General features: G+C 42.6%; 2 protein-coding genes across 3 annotated transcripts in view; both read right to left on the bottom strand.

Annotated features, from left to right (window-relative positions):
- Positions 1-18,045, bottom strand: part of SLC20A2 (solute carrier family 20 member 2) — a 57,734-nt gene extending 39,689 nt beyond the window's left edge. Inside the window, exon 1 of the mRNA XM_032684695.1 lies at positions 17,954-18,045. The gene's annotated coding sequence lies outside the window, so the exon portion shown is untranslated. The remainder of the gene's footprint in view (positions 1-17,953) is intronic.
- On the bottom strand, positions 6,444-21,138 carry SMIM19 (small integral membrane protein 19). 2 transcript variants are annotated; one of them, XM_032684701.1, is made up of 3 exons: positions 20,948-21,138; positions 20,687-20,811; positions 6,444-7,986 (listed from the first exon to the last, which is right to left on the bottom strand). In XM_032684701.1, the coding sequence occupies exons 1-3, from the start codon at positions 21,121-21,123 to the stop codon at positions 7,934-7,936; spliced, it is 354 nt and encodes a 117-aa protein (XP_032540592.1). In that variant the 5' UTR covers positions 21,124-21,138; the 3' UTR covers positions 6,444-7,933. The 2 variants fall into 2 exon arrangements, with proteins under 2 accessions (XP_032540592.1, XP_032540591.1); XM_032684700.1 differs by lacking the exon at positions 6,444-7,986 and adding an exon at positions 18,658-19,570.
- Between the last annotated feature and the right edge of the window lie 6,160 nt (positions 21,139-27,298).

The raw sequence follows: 27,298 nt of genomic DNA, 5'->3' as shown, positions 1-27,298 counted from the left end.
CTAGTTTATAAATAAATGATGTTTTAAATTTATCTGCTAGGTTTTACTCCATTCTGAGTCACTCAAAGCCACGGAATGATATTCCAACATAATTAAACTAAATTTCTTAATTTTCTGCATCCTGGCCATTTGAGAAAAATCAAATCATCCATTTAGATTTGTAAACACAGACTTGGAAACATAGTCCTTTCCCCATTTATTTTTTCAAGTTTGAATAAAGAATATTTCTTAACAAGAAGTCAAAAGTTTTTTGATTTGGTTAAATTCAACTGCACATCTGCAGGGATAATTTGGTAAAACTGAAAAGTGATTTACATTTCTTAAGAAAACTCACATGGATTAGCAAGCCTACATCACCTTCTAAAAAGAATTAGGGCAAAACTCCAGCTAGAAATCTGCAATGCAGAAATAACGTTAAAATCTCCCCCCCCCCCAAAAAAAAAAGAATTATAAGTATCAGGCCATGATTATTTTTAAGAAATGCCGACTCTTTATTTAAGGTCGATACCCAGCTATTATTAAGTCTGCAACATAGCTGCTACTTTTGGGGAAAACTACATCTCGAGTCTGGTTGCAATGTCTTTCCTTTTACTTCTGTAATAGCTGGCAAACAGGCCTCCTAGTTTTAGAAAAGTGAGAGATTCATACTTTCACATTGGCCTTCCCTTATGGACAAAAGCAACGTATTTGAACAACAAGAACATTAATCTTTTCCTGCAGATCTAAACATATCTTAATACCTTTTTTTACTTTTCTATTTTTTAACAAGTAGCATCAATCAATTCAAGTGAGAGTGATAATAATTGTAAACATTAAGTCAGACTGTATTTATAGATCTGGATTCCAAAGTTTTAAGGAAGTGAATAAACAAACTCAAAAACTTTTCAGAGACCTGATTTAACTTTATAAAGTAAAAAAAAAAAAAAATTGCAAAATATTATTTCATGTTCTCGTTACAGCTGACAAGTTGTTGATGTCTGCCTCAAATACAAACAGTCCAAGTAAGCACTAAACTCATCCTAGTTCTCCTTAAAGGACCGTTTACCCAGCTTAGAGTAACCACTACCAGCATGCAGATGTAGGTAAAGAGACAGTCGAGAGGATATGTTATTTGAGAGGTATCTATATCGATTTCAAACCCCAGAAGCTGCCAGCCTGACCTGTGGGAATCATCTCAGACGCAGGAGAACTACAAACTGGAACCATTTGAGTGCCACTTCCCAAGAGCCAGCCTGGCCACAACAGTGGTTTCTTGTTGACCTAAGCTTCAGAGCTCAATCTACACGCAAAGCAAAAGATATAATAAACAGCACAAAGAAAAGGAAATATCTTCAAAGTTTTTGTTCTGCTAAATCAGCATTGCGGACTTCAGGCATGGGAAAATTCAAGCCAAGATAGGCTGACCATTAAAAAGAGTTATAATTTGGGATACCACTAAAGAAGCAAGCAAAGGAAAATTTATAAGACCACAAAATAAATTGCAAGGATTGGTTTTTGGCAATGGCAGCACCAGTTTGGTTCCCATCAAATCAAGTATCTGTAGAAATGACAAATATCATATATTACAATCTCAATCAGATATCATAATTTGGTTTTAATTGTAATTTATTCTGGTAAATCCACAGTTGATAGCTCCCTGTTTGATTCAACAAAACTGTGCTAGGCAGACTTATATTCTGGTTTAAATAATGTAATAGGACATGCCAACTTAAATAATTAATTTTAAACCCCCTTGGTTTTGTATTTCTGCATCAGCTATTTTCTGAAAGATGCCCAGGTTCTCATTTCCCAGTGACCACTAAAACAAAATGAATTTGCAACTTAATGTAACTTTTATATCGAATGTAACTGGCCTTTTTTGCCATTCAGGTCAGAAGGCTACATATTTAAGCGATTATATGAATTTTGAAGTACACACATTTTGAATAGAAGATAATGGGGGATGAGTATAATTTTCTAACATAAAAACCTGTAAGAATTTGAACGTGAATGCCTGTAAATTGCACTCAGTCAGAAACAGAAATACGATAAAAACATCCAAAAGGTTCAGGATGTTGTTCCAGTTACATTGTGCCACCTTAAATAAGGTTACTGACCAGCCACGTGAGCTTTTGGGCTTTCATATACCTGCTGGTACTTTAAAATTGGGAGCCATAAGCAGCTGGAACTGGGGACCCTAACCCTGCCTGGGAACCCTTATTTCCCCTCAATCTACAAACAAAGACAACAAAATTAATGAGGAGGAATGAAAATCGGTAGCAGATGGCTACACAGGTATCACATAGCATCTTGAAGAAATCCAGCTCTTGCAATACGCTCTTCTTTCTGGTATTGAAGGCCCCTGCGAACACCTCCACCACAGGGGGCTTGAAGCAGGACACCACATGCCAATCATTACCTGGAAATTAGCCCTGAGGTCCTTGAGTCTAACAGATTTAACACAGCTCTACCAAACACAGCAACTCTTTGGGGTGCTTTGGTAACTCCATGATGCCCAACAAATGACAACAAAATTCTGAGTATCTGCTCTGCAGAGAGCTGCAAACACAGTTCAAATTGTAAAGAGCCAGCTCCAACCAATAAAAGTACTTTTGCTTCTGCATATTGGATAGCAAGGTCCAACACGTTCTATCAGCATAATCTCCAAAACGGATGCATCTGTGCTTCACTGCAAGAAAAATCATTCCAGGGACTGTCTGGAAAGTTTAATGTGGCAGACATAAAAATTTAAAAGTCATTTAGCATTCAGGGATGGAGCAACTCCTCTGCTCTGAGGAATCAAATCACTTGGATGTACTTTCTTGATGGCTCTGAACTGTCACCCTGTCATCCATATGTTGGTTTTTTTTTTCCAGCAAGCCTGTGGGCTCTCAAAGTCAACACTCCAACTAGGGGACTTCCACTCCCAAATGGCTGAGGTGAATTAGCTGTGCTTGCATAGGCATGCAGGGAGAGTTGCCATGTTACAGCATGTGACTGCTTGAGATCACACTTCTCTATTGAGTGAGTAAGCCCTGGGAAAATGAAAGGCAGAAACCCACAACTGGAATTGCTGGATGCCAAGGCTGGCACAACAGATGACACAGGCCCTGGGTCTTATGTGGCCTGGGAGAGTCATGTTGACTCCAATCCCTGCCACAGCACAAGCCCTTGTCAAGTCAGGAGGAGCCTGAAGGCAGCAAACCAATTCTGAAGGACAAGGCTTTGGCCAACACTGATTCAAGCAGTGCTCCAGCTAATTCAGGGAACTGGACCTGTATCACCTGTGACTCTGGCTGATTGACCAGAGACTGAGTGTACCTGTGTCCATACTAAGCTCAAGGAAAGGTGTGTACTGCTGCTCTGAGCCACCCTGGACTTAATCCATCACTTCCCCTTCCCAGTGCCCTAACCGAAGAAAACAATCAGCATGGGCACAATATTCTAAAAGCCCTGGCTACTGCTGACAACTCAAGGAGCATTATCCTAAATACTAACAGACCTGTACTGACTTTACACAGAATATAAAAAACTGCCCATGAAACGCTCCTGTGGCAATCCAAAAATATGCATTTTGCAAATTCAGAGGCTTATGCAGAGATGCCCTTGGTAAAAAGCCAGAGTGTGGTTGCCAAAAGTCAACAATGCAAATTTTTCAGATAAAGGAAACCTGACACCTCGAGCCCCAGACTGCCTGCCATTTCCATTTCGGTTTGGGTTTCAGAGCATAACCACTGTGGAGTCTTCTGTTTGAGCCAGAAGAGATGGCTGGAGCTCCCCTGGGTCCAGCAACCCCCTCTCTTTGAACAGAGCTGGAGTGAGCAAGTAGCTACCAACATGCCAAACCACACTGGCTGGCTTCTCACTGACAAACTTCAAAATCGGTGTGGCCAGCAGGACAGAAGACCAAGCACTGCTGAAATGAGCTAGCTGAATGTCAAAAGGAGAAAAGGACCAGGGGTATAGCCAAAGAGAGGAGGGACGATGACACTCAGAGGTGTCAACCAGGGGTATGGGAATAAGTGGAAGCAGATGAGGCCAACACACTGCGGCAATGCAGTGTATTTTCTTTCGTATGAGGATTGCAGTAATAAAGATATGAAAGGGGAAACAGCAATGAAATCTGTGACCTTGGCTTCATTTCACAGGAATAGGAGCCAAATATTACACTAAGAGGCTGGTAATGCTGCCTGGAGACCATGCAAAGAATGGCATCTGCCAACTAATAGGCCTGTTTCCCCCACAAAGTCCAATAGCTGCTGATCTCCGTTCTTCTGAGTTCATGTAATAGTCCACACCTATCTCCTGGAGCCTTTGCTGCTACAGAGATGAGGAGCATGATGGCGAAGCAAAAACCTTGAGTTCCACCCACAAGGCAGCATTAACGTGCTAGTTGCTTCACTGTAGGTTGATGATACTACTGAAGCAAACAAGTGGCCAACAGACTTGTCACAACGGCTTGGCATTAAATCACTGTCAATGTAGCACAACAAAGAATGTCCCGTAGTTGGGTATTTGGCTTAGAAAACACATCCAAGAGGACTTATTAAGGGTATGTGGTCTTGTGAAGCAGATCAAGAGAAGTTAGGGTTTATCTCTTATGGAGAGATGGCTCTATGTTTTACCTGGGCTTTTCCTAGCCAGGGAGGAAACCCAGTGGTCCAATGCTGATGTCCAGGTGGAGCACAAAGACTCCTCCTAAAGGTAGGGCAGGATAACAGGACTGACCAGCATATTCATCTGCAGAAAGAGCTCAAACAGATAGAAGTCCTCTGCTTGACAAAGAGGCTACAGAGAAGGGAAAGTTATTAAGGTAGCAGGATATATTTGAGTACGTGGCACCAGCAAACAGCACCAGTGCCCAATGTGCCTCATCCTCTGAAAAGCATGTTTATAGCTAGGCCGTGATGATGATCCTGACGCGCCACAGCAGCTCAATGTTTGCCCAGTGGAGAAAAGATAGAATGGATGCTGCTGAGAGGTCAGGAATAGTAAAGGGGACTCCGTGAGGAACCCTCCCCTCTTCCCTCCCTTCTGGTGTTAGAATTAGAGCTAGTCATGTAGGACCTGCTATGCCCACCACAGCTTGAACTGGGACTTCTCTAAACCTACACATTTCCCTTGCAGAAAATGGCCAACCCAACAACGGGAATGGCACAGCACTGACACAGATGTCTCCACTCCACATCAGCACTGAGAGAAGAGCCACACCACTTCAAGGAAGGGTGCAAATTCTGCAAGTATCAAAGAAAATCAAGTAAAAAAAGAGAAAATAACATAAAAAAAAAATTAAGTCTTCTACGGTAGCCACGCATGACAACTGTGTGAGAGTGCTCTGGAATATGGAAACACATTCAGAGCATACTTCTTGCAAGACCTGGAAGGCACTAAGGTCTACCTCTGTCATACTAATAAGGAAAATTTACTCACTGTTATCCATAAAACAAATGAGCAAATGGATCACCATGTAAATAAAGAACACTGAATACTCAGGAAAAAAGTATAGAAAATATTTTTTCTTTTAAAGAAGTAATCAAGGAGTCTATAATTAATAAACAACTGTTTGTTTCTGGTCACCAAGACCACCTGAAGTCACAGAAGTTGTTTTTTCTTCCATCTCTTCTACACATAAATTAAAATAGGGAAGATTAATTATGCCATTTCTTCAACTATCAATCAGTTCCTCAGCCTTGAATTCAGCATATATTTAATTAAATCAAATTAATAAAATTATGTGAGGAAAACAGTTGCCCTGAAACAGTGGAATACATTACTCCCCAAATGGGCTTAATATTTCAATCAACACTGTCTTCAAGCGTTTAACCAGTTATCTCCCACAATTTGATTTTTTCTTTAAAACTTCAGCAGACATGAACACCTTTTAATCACTTCATTTAATACAAATAACTAAACAGATTACAATAAATTTGGGCTATATTACAAGTTTGTTTCTTTCAAATCTGAAGTACTATATTTTTAAAAGAAGAATAATCCTTTCCAATTTAAAAATTTCTCAACCAAGCAAAAAGTATTTTCTGTTCTCTAAAGTAATCCAGAACATGGACCATATTGTTCACTAATGTACATCCATTCTGGGATACACTGGCATGTTAACCTACTGTGAAATTCAGGGGTGCAGAAGACTATTCTGTATCTAATTTAAACACAATCATCAGTTACTGACAAATCTATTTAAAATATGAAAAAAATTACAAACTGATCCACTGGCTACTCTAATCCTGGGATTCTACTTTGACTGAGATTCTCAAGGGTTTATTCAGAAAATAAAGCAATTGCACAAACTCAGAGGCACAGTTCTCCATGAAGAAAGTCTTCCACAAGAACATGCAAAACCCCACACTCAGTGTGCCTAACAGGCAAATACCATGAAAGGAGTAAGGCTGGAAGAAACACTAAGTGAACATAGAGGCAGAGGTAACACGAAGAAAACAGAAATGTGCAGATTTACTTGTTCCAGTCAACAACAGTAGCTAAAGTTTATTGATTTCAGTTTCAGCAGCTAAAAATCCATAAAAACATTTTTATATGATACAGACAATACTATCCCATATTCAAATTTCTATCAAAGTAATAATATAGGCTAGGATTTTCTCACAGGCATTGCAATTTACTTATCAATTGGTAAATAAAACTTATTTTAAAATATAAATATTACTATGTGCAAATAGTTTTTGTATCCCATTGTGATTTAGCTGTTTAACTATATGGAAATATCTAAGTAAAAAGACTGAAAAAAATGTAACTGTTAGCTACAAAAATAGCTGGACACATTCTCAGCCACTGTCTCTCAATTGTTCCCTTTATATCCACTATAAAATTATTTCCAACACACTAGTCACATCTATTCGGAAGAAACTAAAATTATATGATTTCAAACTATTTTCATTAGAAAAACAGTTCTTTAACAACTGCTTTTACTCTTCCATCTAATTATATACTATTAGAGGCCAAATATTCAGTCAGTATACAAAAATAACCAGAGCTTTTTTTAAGGATAAAACACCAGATAGGCATTCGTAAGAAAAATAAAGCTGCTCTTTGTCTCTATGAGCAATACTGTCCAATAAAGGAAAATATGCATAAATTTAATTTTTTAAATTACTACAATTAAGTCCATTCACAGCACCGTTAAGTTGTTGGACTGCATGGATAGTATGTCCTTGGAGATACTTCACGTAACAGCCAAGATGTTTAAAAAACTACCTCTCCAAAAAACTCTCCCCTAACTCTATATATATACTAAGTAATATGCACTTAAAACCCCACAGCCCTGACAAGAAATCTTATCTAAAACATTTTTATGATCAACAGTCAAATAAAAAAGGTTGAACTGATTAATATTTGATTCTGACATCTGTCTAAGGACAGCGTAAGAACAACACATTATAAGGTTATTCAAATTAGAGGGCTAGCACTGTCTTTTTTTTCTTTTACCTATGCACCTGTCACACCTTTTATGCAAAGGCTGTTTATCAAATGTAAGCAAAACCCCTGACTTCCTATATCGTAATGGTCATGGTCATGATCTGATCTTTTCCATATTCAATGTATGTTTCTACAAAAAAACCAAAACTGATTTCAAGTACAAAGCAGCAGCTATCTAATCCGCAAATAAAAGCTACAGTGATGTTCTGTTCTTCCTAAAACAAGCTTGAAGTCATGATTATATTAAAGACACAGATGGGAGGGGATTTTTCAACTTCCAAACAGACATGCAAACAAAGTATTACAATCCAGGGGCGCAGGCAAATGAATAAACCAGAAAACTACGTGACGTTTGTGCAGCGTCCTCTCAAATCCTGCAATCCCTTCTAGAAAGTCTGGGTCTACATCTCCCTCTTCTTTACTCATGTTCTTCTCGCATGGCTTGGTCTCAGAAACTTTCCATGCCTGTAACGGAAACTTGAGCCAACTTCTTAAATGTATGATTTCTTCATCTCCACTCATCATCCACTTCTGTTTCTGAGAAGCTCCTCATCATGACACCTGTATCTCAAGAAGCAAAACAGGAAACATCACAGGGATGAAGCAATGAAAGATGAATAATAATATGCCTCTGTGTCTTTAATAAAATCCCAACTTTCATTCAAGTTCCTTTTAGGAAATCAGAGTTCCTTTCACAAGTGCAAAGTTTACAAACCTAGCTTGGCAAAACATTGCATGCCAAAATTGGGGTAACCAATGGAACTTCCCAATCTGTACCTCCAATTCTGACACGATGAGCAGGAGAAATCCTGTACCAGCTAGCCTTATATCCTGTGGAAAATATTATCGGGTGCCAAGCTTGCAGAACTAGTCTGCGGCAGGCAGCTCAACTAAAAGAAACTGCTGACCCATCTGCTGACATCCACTACTGAAAACAATGCCAGTTATCTTTACCCAGGACCCATTTGTCCAAGTAAGTAGAGCTCTAGCCCACATCTGAGATGAAAAACAAACATGTAAGTAAGCCTCTCCTCCACTTTTCCCACTGCCCCTTAATCTCCACAACCTCCATAGTACGTTTGCATTCTTACACACTTATCAGGTACCACAGGAGATGCCTTCTCCGCGTTACAGTAGCTTAACTACAAGGTGACGAAGGCCAAAGGTATTTTCAACATGTCATAAAATTTGGGACTGCAGTGGAGGGCACTTGCCTACCTGTTTCTGCCACCCAAACCTTGGGATCAAACGGGCCCAAAGCCAAGAGCAGCACTGTTTAGAGTCTAACAACTAAAAGGCAGAGGAATGACTCATCCGCAAAATGGAGACACAGCCATCTTGCGTCCAAATAAGCAGCCTAAACCATTTGCCTGCCTTACAATTTTGCCTGAATGCTGAATGAGGGGGTGCAGGAGAAATTATTTCTGCAGCCTTTAGGACAGATAAACAGGCACCAAAACCATTCTGCCAGCCAGCTCTCTGTGAAACAGAAGCATGAAAGCAATTTTATCTCTCCCTTTTAGGGTTAAGGCCATCTTTAAATAAACATTAGCATCAAAACATCTTGGTAGGAGAAGCAGTGCAGACCCTACATCTTATCAGCTACCATCTAAACTTCTCAGAATTCCACCTCCCATCTAAAATCCTCCTTTCTTCTGCAAAAGCACTTGACAACGGCATGCTCCAAAGACTGTGAGTCAGAGAGACAGTGAATCAGAAAAACAGTTTAGTCCTTCACCAACTCCTCCCTGTGAAACAACGGGTCATTTTGGCTCTCTTACACTAGAAAAGAGGGACAGCTGTAGATGGGACAGAGTCCCATAGGAACACAAGAAGTCTTGGCTTTGGTTCTTGCACATTGCAATCAAGAAGATAGCTGAGCCTTGGACAGTCAAAGCAAGAAACCCTCTGACAGTGCTCTGGGTATTGCAGAAACAATAGCTTTTAAGTAACTGGACAGAAATGTATTTGCTATGCTGGTATTACATGTCAAAGAAAAATACATATTCTCTCAATTCTGAACTCTTGAATCCTTACCCACAAAAGTGCTTAGAAGGCAAATAGTCCCAAAAGCTTGCACCTCGGTGATCATGCCTGCAATTGAGACACGCTACTGCCTACTCAGGAAAGGAAACTATCACAGATTTCAAGAGTTTACAAGCTTTCAAAAGCACAAAAGCTGAGGCAGCCACACTTGTCTTGCTGTCAGGACACCCAGAACATGTCCATATACCATCCAATTATTTTATACCACAGTGATTCTTAATCTTTTATCATGGTGATCACTGTATACAAGAAACAGAAACCAGAATTTTACTGTTCCATAGTCATCATAACTCCATATTCTCTCATAGCAGTAGAAATTAACTGAGGATAAGTAATTCAATTTATTATTTACATCCTCACTCATTAATCAGATGTCTACACTCAGCACACACACCATACAGATTACAAGGCATGCAGTCTGCTCACTGTTGCATGCAGAAAGAGAACTGCAGAAAAAGATTAATAATTGTCAAAAAGATCTGATGCTGACTGCCACCTGAAACAACCAAGGAATTTTCAGTTTTCTTTTGAAGAGACAATTTACTGTCAGGCTGGTACTTCTAACTTTGATCTTCCTAGCAGCCAACACCAGCAGAAGCTCAGTAACAGAAACTGAAGCTTTGTAGCTCAGTAACAAAACACAGACACCTCCCAGAATGTTAACTCGATTATAGTATTTTGGCAAGGAAGCCTTCCCCTTATACCTTGGGGAAAGTCTTAAGAGATTAAACAGTGCATGTTTTAAAGGCACACATGCCTCAATTATTTGGCGTAACTGTTCATGCATCTAATTGCATTGAGAGAAAAAATATTCTATGGCAAGTTGCTCGCAAGACTGAAATTGTTCCTTGTTTCCCAAGGAAACACTGCTTATATAACCACAATGACTGTCCCATACACAAAAATGTAATTTTTAAGGCCAAATTCAACCTAAACTCATGCAAAAGGACAGAGATTCACAGGTACTCAATTCCTACAACAGACTTGCAAAATAAGTAACGAAGGCAGCCCCCAAGCAACATGTCCGGTTCACAAACATCATGGAGACAAGCATGTTTTGACTAAATATACCCAAGAACTATAAGGCAGTGAGAAGCTGCTCAGGCACTGTGTACTGTTGGGAAATCAGGGATGCTAACATCCCTGTTGTATACTGGAAGGAAAAAAAGACGGAAAGATGTTTAAGGCATCACAGTGCCACCAAAACCAAGAAAGCTACAGGGAAGTCTCATCTTCACTAGTGCAGTTACTCACAGAACTACTTTTGAATCTATGGAGTGACACCTCAATGCCTTATGTGCCCATTACATCTTCCATCTCTAAGTGGGACATGTCAGCAGGCACTTCTCAGGATTCATTAGAGGCACTTGGACAACAGTTGACCTGTTTTGCCAGTGAGAAACTGGAAAAGTAGACATACATTGCAGCACAGGTAGCCTCAGAAAACCCTAAAAAACTATATGCTTCTCCAACCCTTTTCACAAGATCCTACCCAGGCAGGATAAGCTAAGCACTGCCACAACAGGTCAGATTGCTGGTCCATCTGTTTGAGAATCCTGCCTCCTGTGATCAGGACCAGATGCTTCAAAAGGTAGAACAGCTCAGGTAGTGAACGATGATGTAATTCACCCAAAAGGGAAATTCCTTCCTGACCTCATCAATTAGCATGAAGGTTTATATGCTTAATTTATTTTTAATCCTATTTACTGCAACTCTGGACATTGTCTTTATATATATAAATGCCCAGGTCTGCTCGGAATCCAACTAAACTTTTGCCCTCAGTAATATTGTGTGGTATAATTATGCCCAGTTTCAAACGTACTGATTTTCAATTTCTCTTAAATATCCCTTTGTTCTTGCACTATTGGAAATAGCACAGCTATTAACCGCCCCTGTTGCCCTTCCAAGAGCTCCAGTCTGGCTTGCACCATAAACTTCCAAGACATGCTATATGCTTTGTTACAGAGCAGGAGCATAATCTGAGGGCCTTTAAGGCAACAACTGAGCAACCTCTATCACATATCTAGCAACATTTCTTTAACCTAAATTTCTGGGATCTGCAGGAAAGTTGGCAGTTTCATCAGGATTTCAGCAGGTCCTACCCTCTTCTAGATCTTGCAAGCTCACTCTTCTCGTGTTTTCCACTCCAGAGCTGCCACCCTTACGAGCAAACTGCTTTGCCCTGTGTTGTGCTCTTCGAACCCTGCCCAAGATTCTCATAAATTTAGTTATGAAAAAAACAGATAAGAAGCATACCACGCTTCTTGTCCTTTCCAGGTCTGTACAGGAACCTCTCTCCCTCTGAGCAAAGAACTGCCCTCTCATCTCCATGCCTGAATAAAGAACGACATGGTCCAACCATGCAACACCAATTTGCTGTTGGGCTGATGTTCTGTGGGCTGCAGGTTCCCCTGTGCAATAACTTTAGCCTATATTATTACTTTTTTCCTTATGGATGAGCTCATGATATATTCACCATGATTATTATGCCAAGTACTTACTAAAGCTCCAGTGTGATTAATCACTGCTGTTTCTGCTCATACAACATTTGCAATATGCATCAAGGCATAAAGCCACACCTTCATTCAACAAAAGTTAGGTGGAAAAAAAAAAATGTATGCAAGCAGCAGACAAGAGAGGAGACTCTTAAAGCAAACTTCAAGTTCTGGATCCTCTCAATCTCCCCAAAACACAGTCCTGCTTTCAGTCATTACTTGGGCTGCATTTTCTTCTCCCAGTCCCTGGAGCTAAAACTTTGGACTCCAGGCCACAGGTTCTTAATCCCAAAGTCTTTAGGAGAGAAAGTGAGAAAGGCTAGTATCTCATGGGAAGACGGCCCCCCAAGGAGATGACAGAGTTTTAACAGCATCTGTGAGAAATACCACACAGCCATCACTGTTTTACCACAAATGTGATTATGGGCTTGGAACTGGTGAATTATGGCAAAACAATACTTCTTTGCCTCAACCAAAATGAAAATCACACCACTTCATCCCTCTTCAGAATGATCTTCAGGCAGGCAAGAGGACAAGAGAAAACATCTGTTCCAGCTTATGGTCCATAAACAAATTAAGCTCTTTAACGATCAAAACAGCACGAACAGAACTGGTAATAGGTACCATTTTGCCAACAGTTACCTCATTAAGTAATACAAACATATGCAACTTTTTTCTCTATTTGAGTATCATAGACTGATTAGTCAATAAAATGACAGGTCTCAAAAGGGCAGTTAAATTGGCAAGGACCTGTCCATGCTTTTTAATAGTTACAGCAGTCTTAGAAATTCTGTTTCAGAGAGATGACACTTTCTAAGAGGCCATAAACACTTTCCTGTTCTTCTGTCTCACGTGTGTAAAGACAAAATCCTGAGCTGGATACTTATACAATGCTCTTAGGCAATGCTAAAACAGTGGTCCAAGCCACAAGTTTCAGAACACTGCCATACCAGCATCTCTGGGACCTCTGATCAACCATCAAGTGGTTTGCCTTTGGTATTTCAGAATGTGCTGAGGTTGAAAGAGAAGACAGTAATGATATAGAACAATTCTCCCATCAGCAATGGCAAAAGTAATCTTGGAGGCATGGAGTGCAATGCTTTCACCACTTTTGGGTTGTTAGTGACTATGAAGTCAAAAAGATGTGATATTTTCTGTTTGTCGCACACAGAAACAGAATCTGGGTAAGAAAATTTTTTTAATGGACTCGACTAAGGCATTTTTGGTTGCTAGAATTCTCGATCTGTTGTGATAAAATTAGCTTAAAATAAATGTGTAATAAAAGCAGTACATTCTTTGCCTAAGAAAAAAATCCACTGGCCATTTACAGATCATGTGAACTCAGTTATTCAGTTGAGCTAAAAACATCAATTATTCCAAGCCTTATCTGACTGTAGATTTGGATATGTTTAACAATGGTACTGCCACATATCAAAATGCATGACCAGCCACAGCCCTTTCCCAAAGCAAGGAAAAGTTCCTGCAAACAATGGTTGCTACCATTTAACAAAATAGTCGGGAAGAAAAGAGGTAAGATTGAAAAACCTGCACCTCTGCCTCTATCCTTCAGATCTTCTCTCTGAAAAGAAAAAGCTAGTCTTCCTCTTCTGTCAGTCTACCCTTCCTTCCATATTACAGCATAAAGAAATGGGTTGCCTTCAACTATCACTCCTTGATGTCAACCAAGTAAAGCTACAGAAGATTATATTCTTACTTTTTTTTTCTCCTGCAAGCTTTTCATCAATCAGTAAAAGGATTCACCCAGTTGGCTCTGTATTGCCTAATCGGAGTGTACACCATGATCCAAGCAACAGCAAAAAAGTCGTTCAAGCATACCTGGTGCTCTGTGCTGGGTAAAGTTCACAGCAGCTGTTTTGAGTCCCAGAAAGACATCTGAGAGAAGCACCATAAATAACGACATCACATGGAGTCTCCCATTGCACAACCCACATACATCTTTCCTGCTCAGGAATTTATGCCTCACACTCTTCACTGTCAGTCAAGAGCATGTTACAAACTATGTTTCCAATAAGACCCAGAGGATACTTCGGAAAGTAATACAGCCCTCCTGTTGGCCAAGTCTTCTCAAAATACTCCTTCTACTCCATTACAAAAAAGACAAATATGTCTATAATCTTATCAAAACCACAGTCTTTCCCAAGAGCAAGCTATGGACCCACGTGTGCCTTTTAAAAATCATGGACGTCCAAAACCAGTTCCAGCAAGTCTGACAGCCTGGCAGAAACTGAAAGGGGCTTCGCAGACTAAGGATCTAAGTTCTTCTTCAGATATGCTAATGTAAAGTATTTTCTCAGTTTCCAATTTCAATAAATGCCAAATCTGAGCAGCTCCTTTTTAGGATTAATTCATTTTACTGCTAGATTAAAATTAAACCAAATTCTCCTAAAAAATCTCATTCCTAGGCATCTGCAAGGAGAGAATCACTTTTCAAAGCAGTGTCTAGCTATAACTGAGAAAGAAAATATATAGCTATTTTATAAAAATGAGATTTTTTTTTTTCTTTTTCTGGAGTTTTGCCACAAATTGCCTTCGAGGGCTTGGTTCAGAAATTCCAAATTCAGTTTATTGTTTTTCTTATTAAGAACTAACTCCTTTTAGCAGTTTTGTTAATCTTGGAGTTTGAAGTTATTTTTATTACAGTAACGCCCAGAGTTTAGATATTCCGCAAAAAGATCAGGAATTATTTTTATTAAAGTAACACCCAAAGCTTAGACATTCCTTGCAAAAAAGAGGCAAAGCACCTTCATTCTTAAAAAGGTTCTTAGTCTTTTCAATGCAAACACAGATTTCACAGATACAACTGAGCACTGAGAAGTTTCATCAGCCGTTTTTAATCAGAGAACTGGGAAAAAAGTTATGAAAGTAGGATTCTTCTTGCCGGAAAAAATCCTTAGCCTTTTGCTCTTCACACAACGCATGGTTTTTATCTTCCTCGCTTCTTGCCCTCTGTTATGGAAGAATTAGCACTGATTTCCACTCCCTGATGTCAGATTTCTCATGAGACATTTCTGCTGCCTTTGGGGTGCTCTGCCAGCAGTCAGTATAGGCAGTATCTCTGCTCACGCTCAGTATGTGCCCCTTAGCCAGCAGGGAGTCCCACTGACCCAGGCAATGTCAATTTCTGATGGAGCTTGTTGAGACTACAAAAAACTGGTTTGTCGCCCTTAACTCTTATGCCACAACAGAAATGTAAATGGGGCTGCAATGTAAAGGATCTTACCTCCATTCTCGGGGGGCCTGAGGCACTGAAACCTTCTGTTCTTCACTGGCAGCTCTGTCTCAAGGACAAAATCAAGTGTTGCCTTTTTGTTCGAGTGACTGCTTTAATAAACAACATCCAGGTTCCTTACCATGACTAAAACACAGTTGAAGTGTTTGGAGGGGGAAAGGAACACCTTTTGATCACTACTTCCAATTTGGAGCATAAGCAACCAAGACTGAAGACTCCACTTTGTCAGCAAGCCTCCTCCAAACACTGCTGCTCTTTAGGCATAGCAGGCCAAAGACATCATGGATTTAATTACACATTTTCTAACAAGGTGCTGCTTCCCCGTTGAAAACTGTCATTACGTGCCTTCTTCAAACTCTTTAATGTAGAAATTAGGGCTGGGGCAAAATCTTTTCAATTCCTCCGAACGAGATGTTAAGTTGCAACACCTTGCTCTGTGTAGCGTATATAATTTCAGCTTGCTCAATAGCAGTGGCACTCCTGAATTCAGGAGGACTTTAAAAGGAGTGATTATGCTCACGGAAGTAAGCTAACGTGAATAAACTGCCCAGGCAACAGGGAGACATTCCAGAGCCCTGTGCTGTCACCAGGCTTTTGGCCAATGCTGCTTAATCATATACGCAAAACATAAATTACAGAAAGATTCATCACAGGTTAGAATATTCTCAATGAATAACGTTGTATTGCGCTGAAGAAGCTTCCCCTGCAAACCGTCCTTAGACAAAAGCACTGGGATCTTCTCCCCATTTTCAGAGCTTCTACTGACATCAGCAGTACAAGTGGTACAACAAAGGCTTCCTCCATGGGTCTTCTCAATGAATCAGGCACTTTTGGAAGGGAAGTTTGAGTGTAAGTTTAGGACCACTCAAACATCACGCTGCTGAGATTCCTAACTCTGATGGCTAGCTATAAGGCACCACGGCAGCTGCTGCAGGCTGTGCTCCCATCTGGGCTCAGCCGGCACATACCAGTTCATACTATCTGGGCATGTAGCACTGGACTGAAACTCAAAATGCTCGTGGCATGGAGGAAGATATTTTCACTACAAGGCCCACAGAGTTTACGACGTCTTCAGCTTTAAACACAGACACACTCATAGCTTAAATATTTAAGACGTTCTTGAGCCTCGTCACAGAATTTATACAGCTCTATCCAAAAAGCTTTGATCTTCTGTGCAGCACTGATCACAAACCCTAGCCAGCCACATTTTGGTTATGAGGAGAGAGATGACTTTTCCACCACTTAACAGAAGATTACAGTTTTCATGTAAGATTATAGTGTCATGGTTGTAAGTCCATCTGAAGGCTGCAGTTACAAAGATCTGACTGCTCAGCAGCTCACATGGAGACAATAGAGAGGTCAGATTCTTAAAAACATCTGTTATAAGTAAGAGCAACTTGTTAACACTATTTTGCAGTACCTTACAGAAGTAAAGTTTCAACTGCTTAGAAAGTGTTCCCTTACATGCTTCATGTTATCAGACACCACTAAATCTACACATCATAATAGTTTTTTAAACAGGATTGGGTAAGATAGAAAGACTTCCCCCTGTACAGCATTCTCAAAAATAAACAAAAGTGAAGATAACTTTGGCATGATTTTTTTAAAGGTCACAAACTTTCCCCGTCCAAGACATCTAATGTATGAAGAAAGTTTCACGAGAGCTTAAGAATTTGCTCCAGTGCATGTCTACAACCCTGACTACTAAGAATGGACGCAAAAAAAAAAAAAAAAAAAGATCTGTTGTCTCTCTACCCTATCTGCCTTTGATTTTAGGCGCTGATTTTTAACTACACACAGGATTATGGTTTACCGGGTAAAAATCACTGCAGAAATCTGAGGTAAAATTTCAGAACCTGACTGCACCTTCCATCCCAACGCATACTTGTATCGTAAAACTGAAATATAAAACCCCCTGCAGAACAGTGTTTAGTTTCACTGGGACAGAACTTCAATGGCTGCAATTGCTAGGAAAACAAACCACAATTGCTCATGGCTCAAGCAACATTCTTCGAACACCCTGGCACACACAAAAGGCTGGGGACCTGGAAAAGCTTTTGCTTTTGTTGCTCCTCCTTAGAAGCCTTTCATCTGGACAAGCAATTTTGTGAGATGCTCGTGCCACTACCTCAGGTCCACGAATACAAACGAACCTGCATGCCTCTCCAGATTTCTAAGCGTTTCACGGTGCTTTCGGGTCCGCTAAGAGACAAACAGTAAAATTATAGTCTGCAGCCTGCAAGACGGCTAGGCTGGGTAAACTAGAAGGCACGAGTCCATTCTGACGTGCTGCTTCACTAAAGCGACTGGAGCCGCACCGGGTGTGCGCGGCGGGCAACTGCCCCGGCGGAGATGCGCCATTGGAAAGGCTTCGTTCCCTGCCTGCCCGCCCGGGTGGGCAGGGCCGGTGGGAAGGAGGGAGGGCTCAGCTCTCCGGACAGGCACGAGCCCCGTGCCGGGACATCGCTACGGCGCCCTCGGGGCGATCCCGGGCACGGGACGTGCGGCGAGCGCTCCCGCGGAGGATGCAAGGGAGAGTCCGCCCGGCCCGGAGGCGGCTTGCAGCCCGCCCGCGGGGATGAAGACGGACCCGGACACCCCTTCCCCGCCCCCGACCGCGCTTTCTCCTCGGGCGGCCCCTTCCCGCCTCGCCCCGGCCCCCGGCGAGGCGCCCCCTCCCCTCCCCTAGGCGCAGACGGAGCGCGGGGGACGGTGAGGGCGGTGCGGCCCCACTCACCGCCCGGCGGGCGCCTCCAGCCTCCGAGCAGCAGCGGCGGCACCGGCGGCAGCACCAGCGGCGGCAGATGCAGCTGCAGCAGCAGCCGGCGCGTCCCGGAGACGGAAGTGCGGGAGGAAGTGAGGTCGCGCGGAGACGAGACGGCGGCGCTTCCGGGGGGTGGATGGGGACGAGGGGAGAGCGCATCGGGGAGCTCTCTGTGCCTCGTAAACCCCGCCGACGGACGGGGAGGAGGTGCGGAGCCGGGACTTCGCACCTGGGAAGGACATGGCACCGGCAGCCCCGGGGCTCCCGCGTCCTCCCCGCTCCCCTTGGCCACCTCCCCCCGGCCCCGCGGAGTGACGCCGGTGCTGTTTCCCGTGGTGATACGTGAGAAAGCTGTCACAGCGGGCCATGCTTCACCCAAACGAGCCTTTTCATGGGGCACACCTTCTGCCACTGTCAGTTCGGCCCAGTTCATGTTTTACAGTCCCTACAGACACGAAAGTACAGATAATTTCAGTCTAGTAAGATTCGGTGCACAAAGCCAAGTTTCCTGATACCCAAATGGAACCTCAGTGCTGCTCACCACTGCTTCAACACTTAATATTTATTTCAGCATGGAATAGGAAAAAAACCTCTGGATGTACACTCCCAACTCTGTGCTGTTTGTTCACCACTCAGCCAACTCAAGTCATGTAACCTTAGGAATACAGCGTGATACATTTTCAAGTAGTTATCATGATTAGATGCTTTTATTAAGAAGTAATTTCCGCAGCATTCTTTAAATTAACTGATTTTGTGATTTACCTAGAAAGAAAAAGTAACTGCAGCATGAAGTCTCTTCTGGATAAGCTGTGACCTGTTTATACAGATTTTTATAGACAAACCCATTCTTTAAAACAATTTGACTAAATTAAGCTAATCACCTTTGCTATTAACATTATAGTAGTGGCTTTAAGAGTCATCTAGACGTGTAGCTCTCTGTGTACTTCTCACAGTTTCTCCAGGAAAGGTTCACAGTATTGCATACGCAACCTCCAAATAAACAGAGAGCAGAACCTTTCTGCACTACCACCAGCGACACTCGGGGTTCTCAAAGCTGTTCACCTTCAGGCAGTAAGGCCACAGTGTCTTCACACTTACTGACTGCATTCAACAAATTCAACAATCCATTATCAAGGAACACAAGAGTTTCCAGGCAGATAGATACTGCCTTGCTTTCTCTAGGGTGCTGTTGCCAGAGAAGGTAGGTGCTGATTTCTACAGTGCTAGCAGAGAGAGAAATAATTTAAATCACTGATAAGGCTACACTTCTCTACCCTCAGAGGCTTCTCTGAGCAGGTCTGCCCTGTTTTGGGTACCTTCATGCTGAATTTTTCAGTAGGCACTCAGTTTACCTCACGAGGACTCAGCGAACAGCTACTAAGAACAAAGTTTTAGGAAGAGTCCCCTTCCTTTCCCCCTTGTCTACACATATATACCAATCGAGAGGCATTGAATATAGCTCCCCGCTGACTCTTATAATCAGCACTGGATACAATATCCTGAGTTCCTATAATTGTGGGCTTCATTCCACTGAGAGCTGTACGCTTTCAGTCTGTTTTGGTGGCTGCTGCTGATGTTCATACTTCCTTGCTGAAAAAAAGAAACACCAATCAACACCGATTATATAATTTATTTTATACATGTATATATATGTTATATCTGCAAATATATACGTGTAAATACGACAATAGAAAGAGATTTAATATCAGAGAACGTAGTTTCACCACAGTCACACATGGGGAAGTTTCAGTCACCATGTGGAACTTGAAAACGCTGAACAGTAGGGTCATAGCAAAATGTCAGTAAATAAATGGCAGGGAACTATGATTCCATTCAGGTCCTTTCATTAAAATAAGTAAAATTAAAGACTATGGCTTCAGAACTACTATTACAAATGACCTGAACAACTCATTAGTCACACGGTTGACCTCCACATTGCTCATCTCCTCCACAATACACAGGCCACAAGCTAACAATTACACTGACTTCAAAATTAAACTGGTTATCAAAGCAAAGGGAGATGAAAGAGTTGTGTGCAGTGGTATAAGCACCATCAAAAAATGACAGCAGGCATCTCTACACAGGAAGAACATCGTATCTTGTCCTACAGAATGCAATGGCCTGGTCTAAGAACCTTTATATCAATCTTTGCATTTAAAAGGTGGTTTCAGCTCATTAAGTATTTTTTCCCACATTCCCTCTAGGTATGCACATATGGCAGATGTAAAGGAAGGCCACGTGTTTCTCTGAATTGGGCCTCTGGAATAAGAGGGGCAAGGGGCTCTTTCCTGCCTCCATCCTGACCTTCAACATTAAGATGAGTGTGGCAACACTTGTTGGTACAGTAAAATTCTCATTTACTTTCAATTTATGTGGTTGAGTTACTCATGATTCCACAGCCGTCTCAACATTTACAAATCCATCCACGTTTTGACAACATTCTGACATTCCAGGCTCTTTCAAAGTTAAACATGGGATTCGTTTTGACATTTGCTTTAAGAGAACTGCACAGCCTCTCTCTCCCTTCACACTTCCTCACACCTCAGTCCTTACAGCCCCGGCTGCTGCAGAAACCCTGCCCACATGGTGCCGCAGGGCCGCGGCTCTGCTCTGCTGCCCGCATCGCAGGCTCGAGGCCAGCCCTTTAAGAACGGACCCCAGCAGCGCCGATAGGCCCGAGGGAGCCCCCTCTTCCCTCCGACTTACCGATGGAGTACATCTCCAGCTGCTGCCGCAGGCGGATCTTCTTCATGCTGTCGTAAAAGTTGGGCTCGGGCGGCGTCTCGGCGGCTGGGGGCAGGGTGAAGATGCGCATAATCCTCCTCTTGTTCCTGCGACGGGGGTTGGGGGGCAAGGCTGTGAGAGCTGTGTCCCTTGCACGTGGGGCCGGCGCGGCCGCTTCTCCCGCAGGGAGCCCCCGCCCCGCCCCGCTCCGCCCCGCCCCGCTCCGCCCGGGCCTCCTCTCACCGCCGCGCGTAGACAAGCAGGGCGAGGCTGGCCAGCACCACGAGCAGGTACACGTTGGTGGCCTCATTCCACGCCTCGTGCACCGAGTAGTCGATGGCGCCGCCGTCGCCCAGCGCAGCCGACGAGCCGCCGCCGCCGCCGCCGCCCGCACCACCGGCCCCCGCCACGGCCGCCATGGGGGAGCGCGGCCGGCAGGGGCGGCCCCGCGGCCGCCCCGGGAAGTGACGTCAGGGCGGTGTGAGGCACCATCGCGGGGGGCCCCGAGGGGGGCCGTCGATGCTAATTAATACTAATTAATGCTAATCATTAACTGTGTAACTGGCAGCCGGTGAACATCAGTGCCTCTGTTTGCTAAAATTGTATGAACAGTAAAAAGTTTTGGTAGTTGGCGTGCCTGATTCGTGGGATACCACCAAGCACCTGGGCTCGTGTGAATCTGAAATAAATCACAGAATCTCAGAATAAATTAGGTTGGAAAAGACCTCTGAGATCATCGAGTCCAACCTATGACTGAAAATCACATGTCAACTAGACCATGTCACTAACACGTCCAGTCTTTCTTTAAACACCTCCAGGGACAGGGATTCCACCACCTTACCACCTCCGTGGGCAGCCCATTCCAATGTCTGATCACTCTTTTCTGTGAAGAAGTTCCTCCTAATATCCAGCCTAAACCTCCCCTGGTGCAGCTTGAGACTATGTCCTCTCATCCTATTGCTGGTTGCCTGGGAGAAGACGCCAACCCCCACCTGGCTACAATCTCCTTTCAGGTAGTTGTAGAGAGAATAATCAATGTCTCTCTCGAGTGTGTAATTACCTGCTTGTTGCACACCGGGAAAAGAATCCAATTTTTCTATACTGTCTATGAGGTCCTGGGGCACTTCCCCAAACTTTCATTTCCCCCCCAGCTACTGGACCCTTGGGGACAGGACACACAGAGGGGTCTGCTTCTCTCCCAGGGATATGGGCACAGGGGATATAAGAAGTCCTTTTTCTTTTGTGGTGCCAGTGTTTGAGGACAAAGGAGCAGATGGGTTGGGGAGCCAGGAGAACTGTGAATTCAGCAGCTCTGGGAGCCTCACAGTCACCTGCTTGGGCTGGTGCTCATACAGTGGCAGTGGAATGGTGGGATGTAGTTCTGCAGTGCATGGTGTCAAGAGAAAAAGAGGTTCAGATTGTCACAAGCTCTTGCTTTTCACATAGGAACTGAATTTGACAGTTTAGGTTGTCAAAATAGAAACAGGGCTTTCTGAAAGGTCTTGCTTTTTTTTTTTTTCTTTCCCTATGCCAAAGTGGGAGTTGCTGGATATTCAGATGCTGGAGCAACATAGCTTGCTCCTATGGTCCATATACTCCTGATGCCAAAAAGCACAATTCTAGGATAATGATTTGGCAGAGCAAGCATTGCAGTTTAGAACCTTGAAAAGTTGCCTGAACTGCTCAATGAGATGCAGGTAAACTAGGCTGGTTCTAACACACTCATACACAAAAACTTTTTTCCTCCCCTACTGCCTGATGTGGCATATTTGAACTACATGAGAGGTTAGGTATGCTGTTCTCTATACCCTTCCCCTTCTTTCTATCCACCTCTGCCCCGATACTTCCTTTTATCATATCTTCCTTCAGATAGTAAATATATTACAATGTAGACACTAGGGAAATGGTTCATCTCCATTTGCTTTATGCATATTTGGGATATGTGCTTGTGTTACAGTTATTTGTCTTCATGCTTTATAAGAAAATAAGGGGGGAAAAACCAAGTATTTTTTAGTGCATGATTTATCTAACCTATGTCAAACATTCATAATTACACCTCCTATGCCCAGGAAATGCCCTGACCCCTTACTGTGTGGAAGGAGTGAAGACACCTCGCTTGGAAGGCTCTTGCTTGACAGATGTCTAACCTGGGGAAACTGTTGTTTGGGGAGCTGTGTTCTCAGTGCAAGATGTGCCAAGTCTTCCTCTTTTCATGGTATGAAACAAATTCATTTTAAGAGGCCCCAGATCAGGACATAAAAGGATTTGAGTGAAAATGACAAAATAAAAAAATAAAAACCTAAGGCACTGTTGTCATGAGAAAAGTTCCTTGCCACACATGATGTGGGAAAGAAGGATAGACCAGCAATTAGACATAATTCTAGGTCATTAAGTTGGGATGGCACCCATGCACAGAACTGTGGAAACCACTAAGAGAGAGAGAAAAAAAGTCACTTATGCAACATGACAAAAGACAGTTAATTAAGCATGGTTTCACAGGGATTTTAAACAGTTTCTTGTGAAGTTGAGGCTTTTTGTTTGCTTTTTTAGTTTGTTGAACTTTTTTGCTAGCAGGCTTGACAAGAAAGTATTACACATCTTTGGAAGAAAAGTGGAAAGAATAAACATAAGTAACTTGGGGGGTCTTTATATTTCATTACTATCTCTAGACCTCAGTTGAGATCAGGTTCCCTTGGATGAAGTGTAGAGAAGCTGTATTTAAGCTGTAACTAAAAGCACTTTTTGTATTAACCCTATAGGTTGCTCTGGACAACTCAGCAAGGGGTTGGAATGCCTCAGGACTATGCACGCAGCTTCCCATCCAGAGGAAACCAAGGCCTGCATCCATAAAGCATGACTTCAGGTCCTGGGATTTTCTCTACAGCCTCTAGCACACAAAACCAGACTTCACCTCACTCAGCAAGTGCCTGGTTCATTTGATTTAACAAAATGCTTGATTTAAGTCTCAGATAATCCACCCACCCCCGGCCTAGAAGACAGGCAGAGACAGAGTTTCTTCTCCCACATACTCCTCTGAATTTAGCAAATGTGAATCAGGGGGTAGGATAGGATTAGACTGAGGAGCACACCTGGTACTGCACTGTGTGTCAGCCTTGCAAACCTGAGGAAAAGGGGTGATCTTCCATTTACTGTCCTGTAGAAATAGGAGTTCTGGGGGTGCATGACTTCCTTGAGGAATCTGGTTCAAATAGCAAAGTTGGTTGACTCTTAAGCCATACGTTATCTTGTCCTGGTACACTGTTATTTTCTCTTATAGCTTGGGCTATTGTTTCAGTCTTAGGCTCCTAAAGCACGTTCAGAAATGGGAATGCAATCTGCTGTTGAATTTGGTCAGAGCAGAGTCAGGCCTTGCAATTGTCATTATGTGTACAGGAAATGGTGTGATCTGTCTGCGTAGATTATGTAGCATATTTATTTGTAGCTTGGATGATATGGGAAGGGATAAGCAATTTTTATGTATGCTGTTAATGCATGAAGACATAAGTTGTTTTATATTTTCTTATACTAAAGCTGCTTGTAGGGAAAGGACTGTCGTTTTGTGCTGTGCTTTTATAGCATCTGACCTCCAGGATCCTAGCCTGTGACCAAAGCATATAGGCACCGGACTAATAATATATAATAATAATATATGGCGTTGGCATAAGCTAAACTTACTTAATGGAGCCCCAATCTTAGTTGCTAGATTTTCATCATTACAGGCAAATAATCTTGGGGATTTTCAGATGAGTTAGACCCTGCCCCTCCCGCCCCCCTACCTCAGGAACGAGCTCTTGGAGAGAAAACCACATAAAACTTACAACTTTTACAAAAGTGGGAACTTTGTTCATTCCACAAAGAAATACAGAGTGCACTTGATAAAAGTACCTACTTTGGTCTCATAGATTTATCAAGAGAGTTGCTGAAAAGTGTCTTCCAGCTCTTCAGGGAAAGAATTTGCTTTCCAAAAGTCGTTAGCATCCAGTGACTACTTTAAATTTGACTGAAAGCTACTGAATGTTACCAGTTATGAAAATCCAGTTACTTCATATCCAAAATGTGAATGCTGCAACAGTAAGCTTGGTCTTTTGAAAATTATGGCCAAAGAATCTGTTTGTGTGTCTATATATAAATATATAATTTTTAATGGATTTTGAGTTACCCAGAGCTAAACAGAATCAGAAATTGCTGAGACATAAATATCACTCTAATGTAAATATATTCATCATTTAATCCTGATAAATACTGGATTATAGACTTCTGAACAGAGACTGACAATTATTGAAAATCATGTGGTCATCTCAAATATACAGTACCTCAACTTAAAAAAACCCACACAATCCTTTTTCTTTTTTAAAAACACATCTAGCATATAATTTATTTGGTTGGACTCTACAAATATACACATTATATCATGCTAGAAGAACTTGAGAACCACTTTTTTCTTGTTCCCAGGGTCTCTTGACTGTTGGTGAGACATTACAGTCATAATGATAGAATCAGTTTACAGTTGCAAATTCTGCCAAATAGCTCACAAATTATATTTGGCAAACAGCACTGCCTCTGTTTCACAGAGATAATGATCTGATGTTTTGTTTACGTGGCACCAAAGGAAAATATTATTTTAGAGCTTGTGACAGAACTTCAAAAAGTTTGTGTGGTAGTCTAAATTTCTGCTACATTTAAAAGTTACCACTCTATTAAATGCAAAGTAACAAAGATTTTCAAAGTATCCTTTAAAAATCAAACAAATGTTCAATTAAATACATTGTGTCCGTTTTATTTTCTCAGCATTTCCCCTGAGCTATATAGCAGCTGGCGTGGATATTCATGCACTACTCTTTACCTCTGATAGTGTCGAACATACAGAGCAGTTGCCGTGTAGGCTGCTCACCTTTACAGGATTCAGTGTTATAGAAGTGCTTTTAGGATGTAGCCTGAAACACACTGCACAAAATGGGAAATACTACATCACACTTGACCCACCTAGAAGCATGCAGCCAGCAGGCGGTTTGGAAAGGGAAACAGAATAACCTTGAGAGTGCTGTTCTTTGGATGACTGAAAAGAAAGAGACAGGAGCAGTGGGTTTGAACTGAATGTGGGACTCTGCTCTGAGACAGGTGGTTTCCATTCTGTAACCTACCTGGTAAAGGCTAAACTTTATTGGTAAATCCACTGGGAATTTGCTTCTGGCAACACCATTGGACCAAGAATAGAGCATACCATACCAGCAGCGGATCCAGGTGCCCTGACACAGTTGGCACCAGCAGCCAGCCTGTCAGCAGGCTCAACTAGCATGCCCTAGGTCTCCCTGTCTCCTCTACTGCTGGCACAGCAGTGTCCCAGGAGAGTTCAGTCCAGGAACCAGGTGCTACTTCTTGAGTCTGGGAGGTGGTTTCTCCTTTGATTCGTTGTCTAGCAGCTGGTTGGGTGAGTGTGGGTAGGATGTGCTGTGGGATTGCTGCAGGGATGGCAGAGGAGGCATTGCCCAAAAGGGAAGGGCGAGGTGGTTACAGGCACTGACCTCAGCAAAAGGGTTGTCCTGTCCCTGGAGAGGGGCCAGACCCAGGGCCTTTATCTTGGTGATGGCAGCAAACCAAAGCCCTGGAATGACTGGGATCATATCTACCTTCACATTGATCATCTAGGGTGGTTTGGGGAACCTCCTCTGGAGTTTTCTGAAGGAGATAAGCACCAGTAGCTGTCCTTCTCCTTTTGCATCCTTGTGCAGCTTCTTTGACTGGACTTTTGGGATGGAAAAACAGGGATACAAAAGGAAATATGGCAATAACCATCCCCAGAGAAGTATCTTTTGTGGAAAGAACAGGGAACATAGGATCCTTGATCTGAGCCTGAGATAACAGCCATCAGCTGTTGTTGAGATTAGGCAGAGCTGTGGCAGTGTATATGACCTCCCCTGCTAAGCTCCCAGTCTTAGCAGGGGAGGTCATATACACTGATCTAGAGCTGGCTGGGGAGTGGATGAGAAGGGCTTGCAGGCTTCCAGCTGTGAACAGGCCTCTTCCTGCCCATCCTCTTTTGATGTTTTCCACTAGACATACAAGAGCTGCTTGTACTGAGGCAGCAAAGTCCCTAAATATTTATCAAAGCCTGTCATTGGTGGTAAAAACTGGAATTTCCAGAAAAGAGACTTGGAAAGAGGGGAGACAACAGCATGCAGGGCCGTCCTGCCTTCTCCCCTCTCCATGAGGCCTTGCCTCTTCCCTTTAAGGGAAAAGAAGCTGGAACTGTGGGAAGGACTGGATTCATGCGATCTTGAGATTGCAGAAGGGATTAGCAGGGAAGGACAGAAAGATGCATAAGGTACAAACGTCTGATTTTACTGAAAGACTGGAAGGAGGTGACATGCAAACAGTACACAAATACCATGAGCAAGTTAGAGATGGTAGGCCCTTCAACTGGCAGCTGTGGCTCTTATAACACCCCTTATGTCTATCTGCCTTGTTACTTTAAACTCACTAATGCAAACCCAATGAGATCTTTATGGAAGTTTGCTAGGAAAATACTGGCTTCAAGGGCAGATTCTGGCTATGTTTGGGCATGAGAGGCTGCAACTGCTAATAACTAAAGCTAAA

This window comes from Chiroxiphia lanceolata, chromosome 4 (assembly GCF_009829145.1).
Source record: "Chiroxiphia lanceolata isolate bChiLan1 chromosome 4, bChiLan1.pri, whole genome shotgun sequence".
NCBI lineage: Eukaryota > Metazoa > Chordata > Aves > Passeriformes > Pipridae > Chiroxiphia > Chiroxiphia lanceolata.
This window is presented reverse-complemented; position numbering and strand designations above follow the sequence as displayed.

What these genes read in the sequence shown, in the direction of transcription:
- SMIM19 (XM_032684700.1), bottom strand. Translation starts at nt 21,123, where the DNA reads ATGGCGGCCGTGGCGGGGGCCGGTGGTGCGGGCGGCGGCGGCGGCGGC. An exon ending in CTGCTTGTCTACGCGCGGCG is followed by an intron (nt 20,812 to 20,947) that starts GTGAGAGGAGGC and finishes CCCCCGTCGCAG; the next exon opens with GAACAAGAGGAGGATTATGC. An exon ending in GCTGGAGATGTACTCCATCG is followed by an intron (nt 19,571 to 20,686) that starts GTAAGTCGGAGG and finishes TCTTTTTTTCAG; the next exon opens with CAAGGAAGTATGAACATCAG.